This window comes from Styela clava, chromosome 11 (assembly GCF_964204865.1).
Source record: "Styela clava chromosome 11, kaStyClav1.hap1.2, whole genome shotgun sequence".
Classification (NCBI taxonomy): Eukaryota; Metazoa; Chordata; class Ascidiacea; order Stolidobranchia; family Styelidae; genus Styela; species Styela clava.
Genome location: NC_135260.1, coordinates 406,156 through 424,814, shown reverse-complemented (window position 1 = coordinate 424,814; position 18,659 = coordinate 406,156). Strand labels below are relative to the sequence as shown.

The following is an 18,659-nucleotide window of genomic DNA, read 5'->3' as shown; positions in this document are numbered from 1 at the left end:
GTTAAATGAGTAAAGTTCTTGGCACTATTGTGGCCCGCGAACAATGCAAAAATAATTTTGTGGCCCGCGGAGTTGCCAATCTTGGACCACCCTGGGCTAGACCCTCCGCCCTCCACGGGGCGATTCTTTGGGGCCGATAGTTTTAATGTAATTTCAAAAATTAGTTTCTAAAAAATACTTCAATAGACTTGGTTTAAAATCAGTTATCTGACAGGTGGTTAAAAATTAGGATTATGATCATATAAACACGGGTTGTAAGCGCCAACTCGCGGAAAGAATCTTAAAATAAACGTAAGTAATAAAGACTCGCAGAATAATCTAAAATTTATTGATCGAACACAGAGATTCGTTTTATCATATGAGACCTTTTCTGTTGATACTGATATGTGCAACAAACGAGAGAAATGCTCAAATATCTGGACATGAGGGTCTGGCATCTAACCGCCGTACCAGTAGCAAATCATAGGTTCTTTCCGTGAAAGAAATCTATACACGGCGAGATATTCGTTTACTTACTAAACTACTGAATATTTTTAAATAAAAGCTGCAAATACTCACGAGTATGCTTCTCAGCTGAGCATTCTCAACAGTTATTAAAGACTTCTGTGGACAGCCTGTTTCCAGTGTCCCTCCTGATGTAAGATTTCGGTATTTCAAAAACATCACAGCTTCTACATATTAGTATGCTCTTGTCTAAGGTCTATTTCAGAGCGAGTTATGATAAATCACACTACACCCGACCTAACACTATATAAGAACTTCTCTACACTTTAAGTTTCTACACTAAATAATTCTCCTGATTTTACCTCTAGGAAAGCTGAAAGCTAAGTTAACTATGTTACAATCTAACAAAGATAGGCTACATATACAAACAACTTAGGCATGCCCGACCCAAGCATGATCTCTGGTTTCTAACACTCGCATATCATTGTATCGTTCGTTTATTGTGAGACAATAGTTCTCATGTTACATCATAATACATTTGTATAAATCCTATGATGCGTCACAATACATATGTATATAATTGAAAATTGTCGTCTTTGTTTACGGCACAAACGACTTTACAAAAGAAATGGTTGATTATGACCAACTTATCAGCTTTTCTCTCTTCGAAGATAAAAAATCATAGATATAGATTTTTATTACGGCTATAAACATCTTCCGCTCCGAACAAGGCCGAGTACAGTCAGCCACTGATATCTAACGGTATGTGAGGAGCGCTATTTATTCATTTTAGTCTCATCTCGAAAAATCCTTGTCGCTAGTTGACACTATTGGCCTCCGTTTCCGCGATAGGCTGCCCTTTAAAAATTAAAAAAGTGAGTTGTCATAATTAGGGCTGGGAATTTTAGGAAAAACAATGTAACTGGTTAAAATTAACTGGTTAACCCATCATTGTCAAATTTTGCATACTCAGCAATCTTGGTACTTCAAATTATTTTTCACATTTATTGAGTCCTTACCAATACAGTTAGTGATATTCTTTTGAACTAAACGCCACAGAAGATAAATGTGTGATGACGTAATCATTTTTGAAGGAATTGTACATTATAAAGATGATTTGTACATGAGATGTCAGTTAACGGTTAAAATAAATCGTAACCATTAACCATCTAAAATCGGTTAACCGATTAACCAGTCGACCATTTCCAGCCCTAGTCATAATACGATGTCATACCTTGTATTATACATAACGGGGAATGTACTGTCGTCATATAAGAGTTCGGCATATTTTCGTGAGACATATTCTACTGTCATAAACGAATTTTTCAAATAATAACTAATAAGCAAGCATTTCTTGGATTTAGAAACAATATAACTCTCCTTCATATTACCCGATTTTAGGATGAGGAGACCCGAACATCGAAAATTTACATTTTAACATTAAAACATACCGTGGGCGAACCTTCTTTAAAAGATAGTTAGAAGCGCCCAGAAAATTTAAAGCTTTCTGGCTTCTTGGGGAAAATTTGACTTGTACAATCACAACTGAAATTCTAAAACTTCTACTCTTGGCCACGAGGAATTCAGAGTTTCAAATCCATCCTACGACTCCGGAAAATCGAAAATATCGCCTTGGCATTGGCTACAGTGAACTCCAATTCCACAACTCTGGTTCTAACTAGGGCTGGGGATCTGGAACCAAATAGTAAATTATTCGAATCAATTCAGACAAAAATTTCAAAATGTCGCCATTTTTTAGCAGCCAAAGTTCGAAATGAATTCCCCAATTTTATTATTCAAGCCATATTGTAAAAAAACGCTTTGTAAAATTAATTCGGTGCTCCAGGAGTATGTGTACCAAGATGACGCACAACCTGAACATAGTATGTGTACCAGGTTATGGTTATCAGGTTGTGTGTCATCTGGTACACATATTTCTGGAGCGGCATTAATTCTTTTTGAGTTTACATGGAGATTTTTATCTTATTTTCGCACCATATTTCACACAAAATAATTTAAGCAAATAAGGTTACGTTTATTGTTTAAAGTTCTTCAATACCTGTTTTGATAACACAAGTTCGGGATACATTTCCATTATTCATGTCAAACTTCGAACCGATTCCGGCTCGACTGCTCTGAACCAGACTATGTTGGCAATAGATTTCGGGTAACGACTAATGCATTGTTGTCGATTTTCATGTTTTCATCGATGGCTAAATCATAAGATGGAATTTTTATATTGAATTCGGAGGAGAAGAAAGTCGATAAGACAGACTAATCATATGGCGAACCACGGCCTATCGTCCAGTTACCAGTCCACATTAAATATGAGATTAGTCAGCTATTATTTATTTTCATATGCATGGACTTAATGATGGAGAAAGCTGTAACCGACCAGCGTTGAATCAAACCACCCAGGAATCCTCTCGCCTCCACACAGGGTAATCAGAGATGCGATGGTAAGCGTATCCGCTCAGCAAGATGCGGCAACCGCCAATAAATGAGACAATGTGATAGACAAAACCAAAAGTAATTTCAATGCGAGATATTCAAAATGAAATTCTATAGTGCGACGCGTCGTATATTTTGCACAAATTAATTTTAGAAAATAAGGTTGCGTGTTTTTTCGAAGTTTCTACAATGCGTGTTTTGATAAGGCAAGTTCGGGATATATTCAAGGTATGATTACGCTAGTCTCGATTCTTCTGCCGAGTGGTATTTTGTATGTTTAAGCAATAAAACAGGCGTGGGCAAACTGTGACCCACGGGCCATATGCGCCAATGAACAATGTTTGTCGCTTCAGTAGAAATCGCTGATGAGCGGTTCGATAGCATTGTGCTTGGATTTAAATGTGTTGGTAGGCTATAACAGATTACTTTTTCAGGTTCAATTTCCTTGCCCCACCTCATCATGGTGAAATAAATTGGGGGGCAGTGTCAACCCTGGATAATCCCGGTCCTTCCAAATGACAATTGCCGGTTAAATATCGTTAGATATCAATGGCTGCTTGCACAGGGCCTTGTTAGGAGCGAAAGACCTTAACAAGCTTAGTATAATATATAGTCGATCGCTTCAACAGCTTGGTTATTGCGCCTTCTAAAACATTGTGCCGACGTCAATCACCCGGAAATAGCTGTGGCAAAGACAACTCTAACAGTGAGATGTGGGGCAAATTTACTTTTTTTGTTAACAGCTATCATGCGTTGAGAGCATGGATTCTAAAAGTGGGAATAAAGTTTAAGTAGTGTTTATGGTAATTACTCAATAATGAATCAGGCAATGATCACACACACGGGAGCTAGAAATATAGGTGATTGTGCAAGCTTTTCGTTCATACTCACACAAACTTTTTTCCATACTTTTAAATATTCTGTATGTCACAAAAATTGTCACGTGATTCAGTACTGCGATTTTAAATTTGATTGGCTAACGTCCAGAGGTGGGAAATAATTTTTCCGAGTGGGCCAACTGCAGATAATAGACTTGGTTTCTGGGCCGGACTCTTTGAACTCAATATTATAAAAAAAAAGTTTAATTACAACAGCTACGGCCCAGCGGTTCCTACCCCTTTTTATATCGCGGCACACTAATGAGCACTTTAAATATTCGCGGCACATCGAGTGATTTCCCCATGTTTTTTGTGTAACAAGACATAAGTAGCCATTCAATGCCATATGCTAGATGAACAAGTAACTTCATTAGTCACTATCAGTTGAAAATTACTTGTTGAAAGCCGTGCTTGTTATTTATTTCTCGGGAATTCTAACACCTAATTAACAAAAAATCTAAATCTAAAATCAAGCTTAGAGCCTATTTTGGTGTCTATTTTTCAAAGTTTTCTCAGAGCGCGGGGAAAACGGGGAATCTATTATGGCGTCATATTTTCGTGAGACATATTCTACTGTCATAAACGAATTTTTCAAATAATAACTAATAAGCAAGCATTTTGGTATTAACTTGGATTTAGAAACAATATAAATCTCCTTCATATTACCCGATTTTAGGATGAGGAGACCCGAACACCGAAAATTCATATTTTAACATTAAAACATACCGTGTGCAAGCCTTCTTCAATAGACAGTTAGAAGCGCTTGGAAAACTTGAAGCTTTCTGACTTCTTAATGGAAATTTGACTTTACAATAACCACTGAAATTCTGGAACTTCTATTTTTGACCACGAAGAATTCAGAATTTCAAATCCATCTCACGACTCCGGAAAATTGAAAATACGACTCCGGCACTGACTACAGTAAACTCCCACTCCACAGGTCTGGTTCTAACGAGGGCTGGGCACTTGGAATCGAATATTCAAACCGAATCAAATAGTAAATTATTCGAATCTAATCAGAAAAAAATTCCAAAATGTCGTCATCTTTTTGGGCAGCCAAAGTTCGAGATGAATTCCCTAATTTTTTTATTGAAGCCATATTTTAAAAACGCTTTTAAAATTATTTAATTTTGAGTTGCCACGGAGATTTTTAGCTTATTTTCGCACCATATTTTACACAAAATAATTTAAGCAAATGAGGTTACGTTTATTGTTTAAAGTTCTTCAATACCTGTTTTGATAACACAAATTCGGAATATATTTCCATTATTCATGTCAAACTTCGAAATCATAACATGGGATTTATTAAATATTGAATTCGGAGGAGAAGAAAGTCGATAAGACGGACTAATCATATGGCGATCCACGGCCTATCGTCCAATTACCAGTCCACATAAAATATGAGATTAGTTAGCTATTATTTGTTTTCATATGCATGGACTCAATGATGGAGAAAGCTGTAACCTACCAGCGTTGAATTAAACCACCCAGAAATCCTCTCGCCTCCACACAGGGTAACCAGAGATGTGATGGTAAGCGTATCCGCTCAGCAGGATGCGCCAACCGCCAATAAATGAGACAACGTAATAGAGAAAACTATTCAATGTGAGATATTCGAAACGATATACGAGATATTCCATAACGCAACGCGTCTAATATTTTACACAAATTATTTTAAGCAAATAAGGTTACGTATATTTCGAAGTCTCTGTCAACCCTGGATAATCCCGGTCCTTCCAAATGACAATAGCCCGTTAAATATCGTTAGATATCAATGGCTGCTTGCACAGGGCCTTATTCGGAGCGAAAGACCCTAACAAGCTTAGTATAATATATATTAAGTCGAACGCTTCAACAGTTTGGCCATTGCGCCTTCTAAATTATTGTACCGACGTCAATCACCCGGAAATAGCTGTGGCAAAGACAACTCTAACAGTGAGATGTGGGGCAAATTTACTTTTTTTGTTGACAGCTATCATGCGTTGAGAGCATGGATTCTAAAAGTGGGAATAAAGTTTAATTAGTGTTTATGGTATTTACTCAATAATGAATCAGGCAATGATCACACACACAGGAGCTAGAAATGTAGGTGATTGTGCAACCTTTTCGTCCATACTCACACAAACTTTTTTCCATACTTTTAAATATTCTGTATGTCACAAATATTGACACGTGATTCGGTACTCCGACTTTAAATTTGATTGGCTAACGTCCAGGGGTGGGCAATAATGTTTCCGAGTGGGCCACCTGCAGATAATAGACTTGGTTGTTGGGCCGGACTCTTTAACCTCAAAATTAAAATAAAGTTTAATTACAACAGCTACGGCCCAGCGATTCCCAACCCTTTTCATATCTCGGCACACTAATGAGCACTTTAAATATTCGCGGCACATCCAGTGATTTCCCCATGTTTTTTGTGTAACAAGACATAGGTAGCCATTCATACAATGCCATATGCTAGATGAACAAGTAACTTCATTAGTCACTATCAGTTGCAAATTACATGTTATAAGCCGGGCTTGTTATTATTTCTCGGGAATTTTAACACCTAACTAATATAATTATTAATTTTATTACATAACAAACTGCGATGCTAGGTGTATCTAAAATCAAGCTTAGAACCTATTTTGGCGCCTATTTCGCTCAGGGCGCTTGAGCGCGGGGGAAACGGGTAATCTATTATGTCGTCATATTTTCGTGAGACATATGGAAATTCTATGGTGCAACGCGTCGTATATTTCACACAAATTAATTTTAGAAAATAAGGTTGCGTGTTTTGAATAATAATAATGAATCAGGCAATGATCACACACACGGGAGCTAGAAATGTAGGTGATTGTGCAACCTTTTCGTCCATACTCACACAAACTTTTTTCCATACTTTTAAATATTCGGTATGTCACAAATATTGTCACGTGATTCGGTACTCCGATTTTAAATTTGATTGACTAACGTCCAGGGGTGGGCAATAATGTTTCCGAGTGGGCCCTTACAAGTAAAAGACTTGGTTACTGGGCCGAACTCAATATGAAAAAAAAAAAGTTCATTTACAACAGCTAGGCTAACGTTCATATAATCATAATTTAAGCAGACACAGGTAGCCCGGATGAAACACACGCGAACAATATTTTTGTGGGAAATCTACCATGTGTGGGAATTACAAGGGGGAATCTTACTCGAATGCCACTATATCACTTTATACTAGCGCTTATTACCTCTTTAGCTCTTTACTCAGATTACTAGGTTTACCCCCAATGCACCCAATAAGTTATTCCCGAAGTATGTGAACCCAGATGGCGGACATTGAAACTTAGTGTGTATACCAGGTTAAGGTTAGGCCATAATTTTAAGTACAAATTCTACGAGAGAGTCACTTGTCTAGTCCCCAAACTCGTAATAGAGCTGAAACAAGGAAAATTGGAATAAAATTATGGCCAAACCGTAGCCTGGTACACATACTACGTTCCGGTGTCCGCCATCTTGGTTCACATACTTGGGCATAATTCCCGAATACTAGTAGCCGTTACCTATCAGCGGTAGTTGATGTAAGGCCTTATTCAGAGCAATCGCCGTAAATAAGTGCCATGTGTGGAAGGTAAAATTAATGTTTTTTTCAATTTATCAAAATTTTTAAGTAATTTTTTCGTCAATGAAATTCCGACTCTTGACAAATCACATGATAAAGCGTAAACATTGCAAATTTTCATAGTAGCAAAATCCAACTCGTTTTAGTCCCTGAATCGCGGTATTTCAATGCATTTCGACTACGTGTGATATGTCAATTTTTGAAAATATAATGAAGACTTTGATTAAAATTATAATCAGAACATCTTAGTGATATATTTAGTGTTAATGGGCTGTTTGCCCAGAAAGTAAATGATTGACGTGAGCTTTCGCGATTTTTTAAACGATAATGATCTCGTATAATCACGATTGAGTTTTGGAAATGCGATACTTTGAAATCATGGCGTCACCTCTGAACAATACAAAGAAAATTAGGTTGAGCGATCTGTAGCTGGAATTGCACAGGAAGTTTTGATGATCAGGTTTTCAGCGTCATATGCTATACCATACCTACATATTTGATAAATGTTATCTAGTGCCAGGCTTGGGGCAAAGGTCTATACATCCATTTGGAAGCCAATCTAACTTATTTATCCTAGTTCAACTGTGGCACAAACATAAGTTCATCGCACTAACACATGGCCATGGAATATTGTGATCAACTGAACAGACATATGCGACTCAAATCGCTTGCCCATCTATGAAATCAACTCACGTAACGCCGAACAAGTTCATGTGACATCTGCTACCTTACATTGATATATGGCGAACCGGGGTGGGTACCGGGGTTAGGGGGCACCGTCATTAAATGCGAGGGCTGAGGCTTCTCCGTACATAATTTGCACTGAGTTAAAAGACGCAGCCGGTATCAGAACTAGTGTTGAGTGTAGCTTTAGCTGATCCATACATTTGTGTAACTGGTTCATAAAAGGATTTTGTGTGCGCCTTGTGGTCCGTAAAATACGGCATACTGACTTGCTCGAATCAGCCAGAAGTCGCTTCAAAAATTTCGCGGATAAATAAAAAAAAATAATAATAACTTTGTACAACCAAGAAGTCGTTTTATCCTTTTACTAGCTTTTTAACTTGGTACAAAATCATGATTAAAGTTACTTTACAAGCTTTGCGTGTAGCGAATCCAAGGTTGTTCAAATCTCTATTTCATAACGACTGGAAGTTGGCGACGCGGCGTTCAAGGTGGCGATTTCTTGTTCTGCTTTTCCAAAGCAGGTGAACCGAGTATTCGACGTCCAAAATCCTATATTCGACGTTCAAAATTCTATATTTGACGTTTGAAATCCTATATTCGACGTCCAAAATCTTATATTCGACGTCCAACATCCTATATTCGACGTTCAAAATTCTATATTCGACCTCCGAAATCCTATATTCGACTGGTGAACACCGCTAAACTGTTATTCGAGAGGAAATTCCGAGACCAGAAGCATCAGACTTTTGACACCGATAGTTACCAAACGCCACGATCTTGGTGACGATTCGTGCATTACGCTAAGAAAATAGGGCCGTGCATTGAAAACATTAGAGAAGGAAATTTTGGTCAAAAAAAAAAAAAATTATCCGCCACCGCTCAAAATAAAATAATCAGTAAATATCCAGTTAGGGTGAAGGCTAGGAATTCAGAATCATTACTAAGCCTAAACTTTTAATTTTTAGTTAATATACTTATATCTACCCAGAATGCGCCAGCAAAATCCGTTTCGCCAAGGGCCCCGCAATATTGGGAGCGGGCAAGACATGTTTGGCCTGTATTCTCATAAATTAGGAAACATGGTGGCGGCTAATATATCGCGCATATATAATATATCGCCATAGCGCGCAAAATTCCACCAAATACTGCTCTGACGGGCGTGGTTGTGACGTCGTCGTCATCGTTTCATAAAGATAGAAAGAGCAGCATTTAACGAACTCTCTTTTTTGTGACGCAACACGTATCCTAAAATTTAAAAGAGAGAAAACAATTTATCTTTCCGTTTTAGAGTAGTGAGTGAGCTTGCATGAGATATATTCCGATGCAAATAGACTGAAGCTTCATTTTAACCTACATCGGTCGAACATCGACTCTCATTGAAGAAAAAAAAAGACGAAATTTTTGCATTCGAAATGCAGATTCCGATTCGACCCAGTTTCATCGGACTAATACTGTTGGTGGAGGCGTATTTATTGATTAAAGGTCAGTATAACCGTGCGTGCTTTGTTGGTTTGCTTGCTTGCCTGTGTTTTGTTTTTTGGGGCGCACTGTAGTATTTTCTTCGAATATTTAATACCAGCTGGTGAGGTACTCCTTACTTTATTCCATAGTGTTAACGCTGTTTTTGGCACTCCAGAAGTATGTGCAGCAAGATGGTAGGCACCGAAACGCCGTATGTATACCAGATTAGGTTAAAAATTATGGCCTAACCTGGCACACATACGACGTTCCGGTGTCCGCCATCTTGGTGCACATACTTCTGGAGCGCCGTTTTTTTAATCGGGTAGTATTAATTGCTGATTCTACTAAAGCAAAAAGTAAAATAAACATTGAAAACCTCCTCAGCGATTTTCAAACATGAAAATTATTGATTTGTACAGAGGGTTAGTTATCTAAAAATTATATGAAGACTCTAAAAATCAGGCCATTAATATTTAAACGGCATGAACGCTTTATTCTCTTCTAACTATCGAATCCAGATTAACGAGTACATTTATAAGATGTTAAAATTTGTTAAATTCGAGAAATAAAGTGTTTTTTCATTGCCTTTTCGCACAATTTTTGGCGCTCCGGGAGTATTCGTACCAAGATGACGCACAACCTGAACAACCTCGATCTGGTACACATACTATGTTCAGGTTGTGTGCCATCTTGGTACGAATACTTCGAGGAACACCCGTTGATCAGCGCTTTAGCTAATATATGTGGCATGGCGACACTGTGAATTGACATAGTTCTATTGACAAATTTCTTATCTGTTTCTCGCGTCACGGCTGGCATATTTGTATCTGGGGGAATATTTATTTATTACGACGTAGAGGAAGCCGGTATGGCGGTGTAATGCTATGACAAACCTCGGTCTTTCGATGACGGTCAAACCGACATTTATTTTTAAAACCAATGATATTTTATCTGATGGCTTTTTCCCTCGAACACCTCGTTTATTTTGCCACGTATTGAATGCGTTGCTGTACCGTAAAAAGGCCGGATTTACCAGGCAACGTAAGCTAAAGAATATGGGCCTCAAATCTTAGGGGCCTCGGCATTCCATTTTAAAACTATTATTAGTTTCAAGTCGTTTTTAAATTGTAAAGGATTGTTCCAGAGTAAAACAGGGTTAGAATTTATTTTTTAAAGCAGATATTAATCAAATAAATTCTCGTCCCGAATATTTACCGTTTTGAAAATTAAAAGCTGTGAAATAATGAATTTGTATAAATGTGAGAAACGGTGCTCCGGTTTCGTGGTATTTTGTTACGGCCAGAGTTTCCAAATCAACTACCCAATCTACTTGGACTATTTGCTACGTATTTTGCCAGCAGCTAAAATGCCACGCGATTCATTTATGACGCCATAATATAAGAGGAGCCTCACAAACAGCGCAGCCTAGGGCCTCTTATCGTCGAAATTCCGTCCTGACCGTGGATCTTACTAAATGATCCCTCCTTCATTGTAAAACTTTTTTTGGCTTCGAAATCTCCTATGAAAGGATTATTTTGTTTTTAAACTTACATTTTAAATATCGTCACGTACACTCAAATGTTTAGAAGTGAAAAATCGCTTATAGATTAGCGGGTGTGGTGGCCCATTGGTAAAGCGTTTGACTCAGATATTCTGGCATCGCGAGTTAGAATGTTGGGTTCAACTTCATACCCACCACCTCACCCAGGGTGTTGTTAACTGATTAAGCAATGCCGAATCAACATTACGTATTAGTGGCCGTTCGTTCACAGAGAGTCTTGTTCGGGTAAAAAGGCGTATAGAGGTAGCAGCAAACTAGGAGGAAATTCAACTTTCCCGAGTTTATTGCTTGCTAGAAAAATTGAAACGATTCTCAGAAACCAGAAATTGAATTGCGGTGATCGGTCGGATTTTCGCCCACGCCCGCAAGACCGCTAAACATTGTTAGGTTTCCCAATGGCGGGCGTAATTTTACAAATTTGATTCGACCAATCATCATCGAGGAAAATAGTGCGTTCGCATGACGTGGGTAGCAGTATGAAATTAAATATGGAATGAGCGAATGCGCGCCATAAGGAAATAGGTACTGAACTAGTCTCGTTATGAAAAAAGTTCAGTAACATAACTTTCGTTTATCTGTCATAAACTTATTTTTAAACTGTTATTTCGCTCGACTCTAATTCTAATTTCCTCTTAACAGGTGAGCAATGCTGGATGCCTATGATTTGCGACGATCAACCTACTTGGAGAGACGTTAATACGGTGAGAGCTGTAGTAGTAGTTTCATACTGGTGGTATTATTGCAGGAATTGAACTGTTTTGTTTGCAATCTGAAAATAAAATGAGAAAATTGAATTTTCTAGAAATTTCTTCCATCATTCTATAAGTACCGAAACTCATCTTAATCGATACCTCATCCCAGATTTTACGTTTTTCATTTAATTCATGGAGACACTTTTTCACGGCATATGATAACACTTGCTCTGCTGAGCCCTTACTGCACGGATGTGCAGCCTTCATATCCGTATATTAAAATATTACTCTCTTGTTCTATTTCAGGAGAGACAGTGCACAAAAGAACAAGAGGAGGCTCTGGAAGGTTCGTGTCCACAATATAGTTTTCTTCGAAAAACGTTTGCTATGTTTTCTTATTTGTCAAACAATCGTTTTATTAAAAAAATTCAATTATTTTATATTTTTATTGCGCCATTTTGAAGAATTGAATCATGACGTGTAGTTTAGCAATACCCGTCTCATATACTTATTTTTACCCAGAGAGAGAGGGTACATATCTTCCAACAAAAAATTCACTGATAATGAACTGTGAAACTGATGGCTCAATTTAATATTTGTTTATGTTTATGTTTCCCAGCTTTAACGGAACAAGTACACGAGACGGAAAGTATGCTCGATCAATTACAAAAGAGGTTGGAAGATTTAAGTACGAACTCAGTGCAGCCCTCGGTTGTAGATGTCAAAGAAACGACCACTCCCCAGGGTAAGAAAATCTAAGTCTGTCAAGCATGCACTAGAACAAAAAGTCCTCTTCAGTCATAGTAATTAGTAATACGGCGATTATGCGAAAACGTTGAAAAACAAAAAGTTTGCACTGCCAATCAGTATCTCATTCTTTCCTTAAAGCACTTAAAACTATGAATCTTGCTTTAAAATTGTAATTTAAACTCACTTTTTCACACAGGATACAAAGACAAGAAAACTACCGCCCCTGCTACATCCCCGTGGTCAACTAAGGAAGCTTTTTTCTCTACTTTTCGCCCACAAACTACAAAAGTCGAACAGAGTACAGGTTGGTGTGGCCTCCTCTTTCTCGTTTTTCACTCGGAAAATATTTCTCCTCTAAGCGCTTTCTAGTACGCGTCAAATATTTTAAGTAGGAATTCCTCAACACCTGAGGTCCAGTAAAGGTAAATTGTGACACTTCCAAGAAAAGTACATCCTTATGTACTAGTAATTGTCTTCTCTGGCGCCTTGCTCAGAGTAAGATGTGAAAACGTATCACAAAAACACTAAGTGTATTTACTTGATTATAAGTTATTAACATTCGCCTAAAAGATTATTCTTGAAAAATGATTTTATTTATTCCCACAAGATGGCGTACATAGTCTGAGCGTGCCTCACTTTATGACCTTCTGACCTTTGGTGCTGTCGTTCGCTCTGCGATTCGAGAAATCGGCGTGTAAAGTAGTTTAGTACAACAAGTACTTCGGGCGTAGCATAACAACTTGGCAGTGGTCATTCCTGACCATCATCTGACTACGTCATCCAAAAAAATATAAATTCTTGCGAAAACGTTCGTATATTTTGGCGGGTCTTTTTTGGATGACGTATATAATGGTTTAAATTTGGATGACAGAGGGAGGAATGCCACATGCCAAAATAGTTATGCTACGCCCACTAGAAGTCCTTTTGGTACTCAACTATACCAGACCGCGATTTCTCGAATCTCACAGCGAAACGACATCACCAAAGGTCAGAAGGTCATAAAGCGAGGCAACGCTCAGACTATGTACGCCATCTTGTGGGACTAAACTATAGGAACAGTGACGTAATAGAGCCCTTCAAACTATAGGAACTGCCATCCAAGACGCGCAAACGAGCAACCGAAATCGAACAGTTATTTCTCTCGTTTTCTCGTTGCAACGATTCCAATAGGAGAGAGATCGACAACGTCAGTCATTTCTTTATCGTCGGCGCCAATGCCATTTCGATCGATCGTGCGTATATTTGGCAAGCTCTATGACATGATTGTGATGTCGTAGTGATTTAATTTTTGGATGGCGTACTGAGTCAGATGGGGGTTAGGATAGACATTTCAAAAAATTGTTTTGCTATGGAACCCCCCCTAGAAGGCACGAAACTACACGAGACCCAAATTTTTAATTTTTTTACAAAATTGTCAATATTCAAACCAAAAAAAAAGTCGCGGGATGCCACCAAATTTTTTTACTACGATAAGCCTTTATATAAAAATAAAGCAAAATACCAAGCAACAGAAAAGGATACTCCTGTAGTATGTGTACCACGTTAGGGTTAGGACGAAATTTTGTTCAGATTTTTCACATTACAGCATTATAGTTCTATTATGAGTTCGGGGACCAAGTGAATAGTCCCTTCACACAACTCGATGGGCCGTGGCCTATAGCTGTATAGTCTGATGGCCCTGGCCCATGGGCCGTAGAAGAGTCACCACTTCCACTCTACGATAATCCCGAATCGAACAAGCTTTGTGGAGGGGCCCATTCGACCCATGTAACCCCCTCCCGCTGGCTGCGCCCCTGACGTGGTGCCAGACGCCCCACGTTTGTGAGACACATGGAAGTGTTTGTTTTATCGGACAAAATGACGGGATATTTTTGAGTTTAAAAACAAATCTAATTTCTGTATGTAGTTTTCACAACTTTCAGACTTTCTCCAAGACTTGACTGACGCAACAAAAAAGGCAAAACGCTATGGGGTTGTAGTTTCCCCCGTCCAGGATTTTAATCTGACATGGGCGACCTGCGGGCCAAATACGGCCTGTCTGCCTGTTGGGTAATTTAATCTGGCCCACTTGATTATGCCACAACCAAAATAAAACCTAATTTAGCCCAAGGATATTGTTGAGATTGCCATTCAATTTAGTTTTGACATGAGGCCTATTGTTTTCCACTTTTGCTTTTGTAACACTGTAAATACTGTTCATAAAATGTAACTTTCTTTTTACAGGGGGGAGTGGGTTCGCACTTCAAGTATTCTAGTGCTGTAGCAAAACAATTTTTACATAGGTCAATAAGGTGACCAGACTTGGACATGGTTTTTAGAGCAAGGCCCAAAAATATTTCCCACCTGGTCTGGCGGGCCATAAAAGTGTGACGTAAAAAGTTACATTTTATGAACAATATTTACAGTGTTACAAAGGCAGTAGTGAGTTAGAAACCCAGGGAACACCGTTTGTGCGCGTAGGATTACGCATGACAGTGTTGGTCTCAAGCAGAAGCAAATTTTCTCAAAGTGAAAACGTGTGACAACGATGGGCCACGAGGCGGCCCATCGTTGTCAACCTTTTTATTTACGTTTTTATTTTTAATTTTTTTTTTGCTTTTCATTTTAATTTTTTTTTATGTTTTTTCACAACTATTTTTTTATTTCACTTTTATTTTAAGTTTTTTATTTATATTTTTTTTTCCAATTTTACGCGTGACAACGATGGGTCACCACAATAGAAGTGTTTGTGCGACTTTAAATACCGGTACTCGCCTAAAATTGCTGGTTAAAAAAATAGTTGAATCAGAGCAAAAATGGACGTTTGACCTTTGACCCCAAACATTATTTTTTTACTCTGACATTAATTTTGGGAGTGTTTCATCTTAAGTTTAAAAAACAAATCTAATTTCTGTATGTAGTTTCCACAAATTTCTCCAAGACCTGATTGACCGCACGAAAGGCTGTGACGAGTTGTAGTTTTCCCCATCCAGTATCTTAATAATCTGACATGGGCAACCTGCGGCTTGCGGGACAAATCAGGCCTGATGGGTAATTTCATCTGGTCCCCCAAAATAAAACCAAATTTTACTGTTTCAGTTAAAAATAGCTCAAGGAATTTGTTGATATTGCTATTTAATTTAGTTTTGACACAAGGCCTATTGTTTCCACTTTTGCTTTTGTAACACTGTAAATATTATTCATAAAATGTAACTTTTTACGTCACACTTTTATGGCCCGCCAGACCAGGTGGGAAATATTTTTTACCCTCGCTCCAAAAACCATGTCTGTTGTGAAGTTTGGTCACCACACTGTGAAAAATTGGGGTTTCATGTAGTTTAGTACCTCAAGTACGAAACTATAGAAGAGAGGGTGGGTGACGTTTTTTTTGCAAATTGAATGGTTGCTGACATTGTTTAGATTATTTATTTAAGTTTGAAAACAATTTTAATTCCTGTATGTAGTCATAAAAAATTTACACAACTTTCTCCAATACTTGTTTCAATATTATATTACAGTACGTACCTGCCCAGCCCCTAAAGCTCCAGACAACGGGACTGTAGACACCGCAACTGCCTTAGTGGTCAATAAGACTATCGAATATTCATGCAATGCTGGATACGTTCTTCAAGGATCAAACATTGGAAAATGCGGAGAAAATGGAACCTGGGGTGAGGTGCCCACTTGCGTAGGTAAGTGTTCACATAGCGCTGTTTAATCGTGGATATTTTTCCAAACTCCGAGGTGTTCGGTGGTTCCATTAGGGATTAAATATGTGCGAGAGTATTGCTGGACCCCTCGCTATCACATAACCGCTGGTCGTTTACGGCTTTCTCACCATCTAGTCTGTGTATCTGAAACAATTAACTAGTAATTATCTCTAAACCCAACATGAACGGGTAATGTCACCAGTCTGGATTTCAAGGCCTTTTTGAACGAGAAATCGGGCGTGCAATCAGAAATTCTCACATGCAAATCAGAATACCCTGTGTGCAATTATAGCTAACGGCACGCAAAACGACTGCGCCCGCGTGCAACTGACTTTGACTTTAGATGCTATGCTGTTCAATACATCCTCGTAGAATTATTGGATAAAAAATTGTTGAATCAGAGCAAAAATGGACGTTTGATCTTTAACCCCCAACAATATTTTTATACTTTGCTATTGATTTTAAGAGTGTTTGTGCGACTATAAATACCGGTACTGTTTGATACATTCGCATTAAATTGCTGGCTAAAAAAAATACTTTGAATCAAGGGCAAAAATGGACGTTTGACCTTTGACCCCAAACATTATTTTTTTACTCTGACATTAATTTTGGGAGTGTTTCATCTTAAGTTTAAAAAACAAATCTAATTTCTGTATGTAGTTTCCACAAATTTCTCCAAGACCTGATTGACCGCACGAAAGGCTGTGACGAGTTGTAGTTTTCCCCATCCAGTATCTTAATAATCTGACATGGGCAATCTGCGGCTTGCGGGACAAATCAGGCCTGATGGGTAATTTCATCTGGTCCCCCAAAATAAAACCAAATTTTACTGTTTCAGTTAAAAATAGCTCAAGGAATTTGTTGAGATTGCTATTTAATTTAGTTTGACACGAGGCCTATTGTTTCCACTTTTGCTTTTGTAACACTGTAAATATTATTCATAAAATGTGACTTTTTACGTCACACTTTTATGGCCCGCCAGATCAGGTGGGAAATATTTTTGGCCCTCGCTCCAAAAACCATGTCTGTTGTGAAGTTTGGTCACCACACTGTGAAAAATTAGGGTTTCGTGTAGTTTAGTACCTCAAGTACGAAACTATAGAAGAGAGGGTGGGTGACGTTTTTTTTGCAAATTGAATGGTTGCTGACATTGTTTAGATCTTTTATTTAAGTTTAAAAACAAATTTAATTTCTGTATGTAGTCATAAAAAATTTCCACAACTTTCTCCAATACTTGTTTCAATATTCTATTACAGTACGTACCTGCCCAGCCCCTAAAGCTCCAGACAACGGGACTGTAGACACCGCAACTGCCTTAGAGGTCAATCAGACTATCGAATATTCATGCAATGCTGGATACGTTCTTCAAGGATCAAACATTGGAAAATGCGGAGAAAATGGAACCTGGGGTGAGGTGCCCACTTGCGTAGGTAAGTGTTCACATAGCGCTGTTTAATCATGGATAATTTTCCAAACTCCGAGGTGTTCGGTGGTTCCATTAAGGGATAATTATGTGCGAGAGTATTGCTGGACCCCTCGCTATCACATAATCGCGCTGTTTAAAAGTGGATAATTCTTCGAGATTCAAAGTGTTCGGTGCTTGGTGCTTCGTGCTAAGTTTGAGTTTCTTTGTAATCGCACTTCCAATTACTCCAAGGTGTTTTCCCTCGCTAGCTATCATGTAACCGCTGGTCGTTTACGGCTTCCTCACCATCTAGTCTGTGTATCTGAAACAAATAACTAATAATTATTTCTAAATCCAACATCCCGTAGTATTGGTACATAAAATTATGGCCTAACCCTAACCTGGTCCACATACTACGCTCCGGTGTCCACCATCTTGGTTCGCATACTTCGGGAGCGTCTAATCCTAATCTGACTCTTATTTAAAAGAAGTTTGCTATTAAGTCCAATCTATGCAAGCCTCCCTAAATAGACTGTTTAGCAAACTTGCTTTTGGAATTTTTATAGATAATTTTGACTTGTCACCATTAAAAGTCTGACATTCCAACATTTGATTATCTTTGGACTTCAAATCTGAGTCGGTATTAAAATTGTTTCAACCCGATGTCGATTGTGAATTTCATACGACTGTACATTTACATAAAACAATATTCAGTTTAGGCCAGTATACGAGGCTCTGACTCTAAAAAAGTTGTTTTGTGTTTTTCAGACGATCTTACTTGTGATTTTGAATCTTCAACCAACCCTACATGCAGCTACACGAGAGTTAATGGAACATTTCAGAGAGAATACAGAGATGATGACGTTACAGGTATTGTTTCTATATGAAACGCTTACAGATGAGTCCACTTTACTTCTGAGTGAGTTCTCGTGACTTTGCTCCGAGATGAATATCTTTTACTTTCGAGTGAGTGCTCTTGACTTTGCTCAGAGCTGAATATCCTTTACTTCTGAGTGAGTTCTCATCACTTTGCTTACAAATGAGTCTCTTTTACT

The 18,659-nt window shown here is 38.2% G+C and overlaps 1 protein-coding gene across 5 annotated transcripts in view; it reads left to right on the top strand.

Annotated features, from left to right (window-relative positions):
* The window catches only part of LOC120347599 (CUB and sushi domain-containing protein 2-like), a 234,000-nt gene that overhangs the window by 144,527 nt on the left and 70,814 nt on the right, over positions 1 to 18,659 (top strand). For 3 of the 5 annotated variants that reach the window (XM_078117625.1, XM_078117627.1, XM_078117628.1), the window contains 6 exons: positions 11,708 to 11,769; positions 12,067 to 12,106; positions 12,380 to 12,505; positions 12,707 to 12,814; positions 16,008 to 16,181; positions 17,456 to 17,629. In XM_078117625.1, coding sequence (XP_077973751.1) covers positions 11,708 to 11,769; positions 12,067 to 12,106; positions 12,380 to 12,505; positions 12,707 to 12,814; positions 16,008 to 16,181; positions 17,456 to 17,629 — 684 coding nt within the window. Of the gene's footprint in view, positions 1 to 9,409; positions 9,529 to 11,707; positions 11,770 to 12,066; positions 12,107 to 12,379; positions 12,506 to 12,706; positions 12,815 to 16,007; positions 16,182 to 17,455; positions 17,630 to 18,659 lie in introns of those variants that run through there. The other 2 variants (XM_078117629.1, XM_078117626.1) reach the window with 2 other exon arrangements.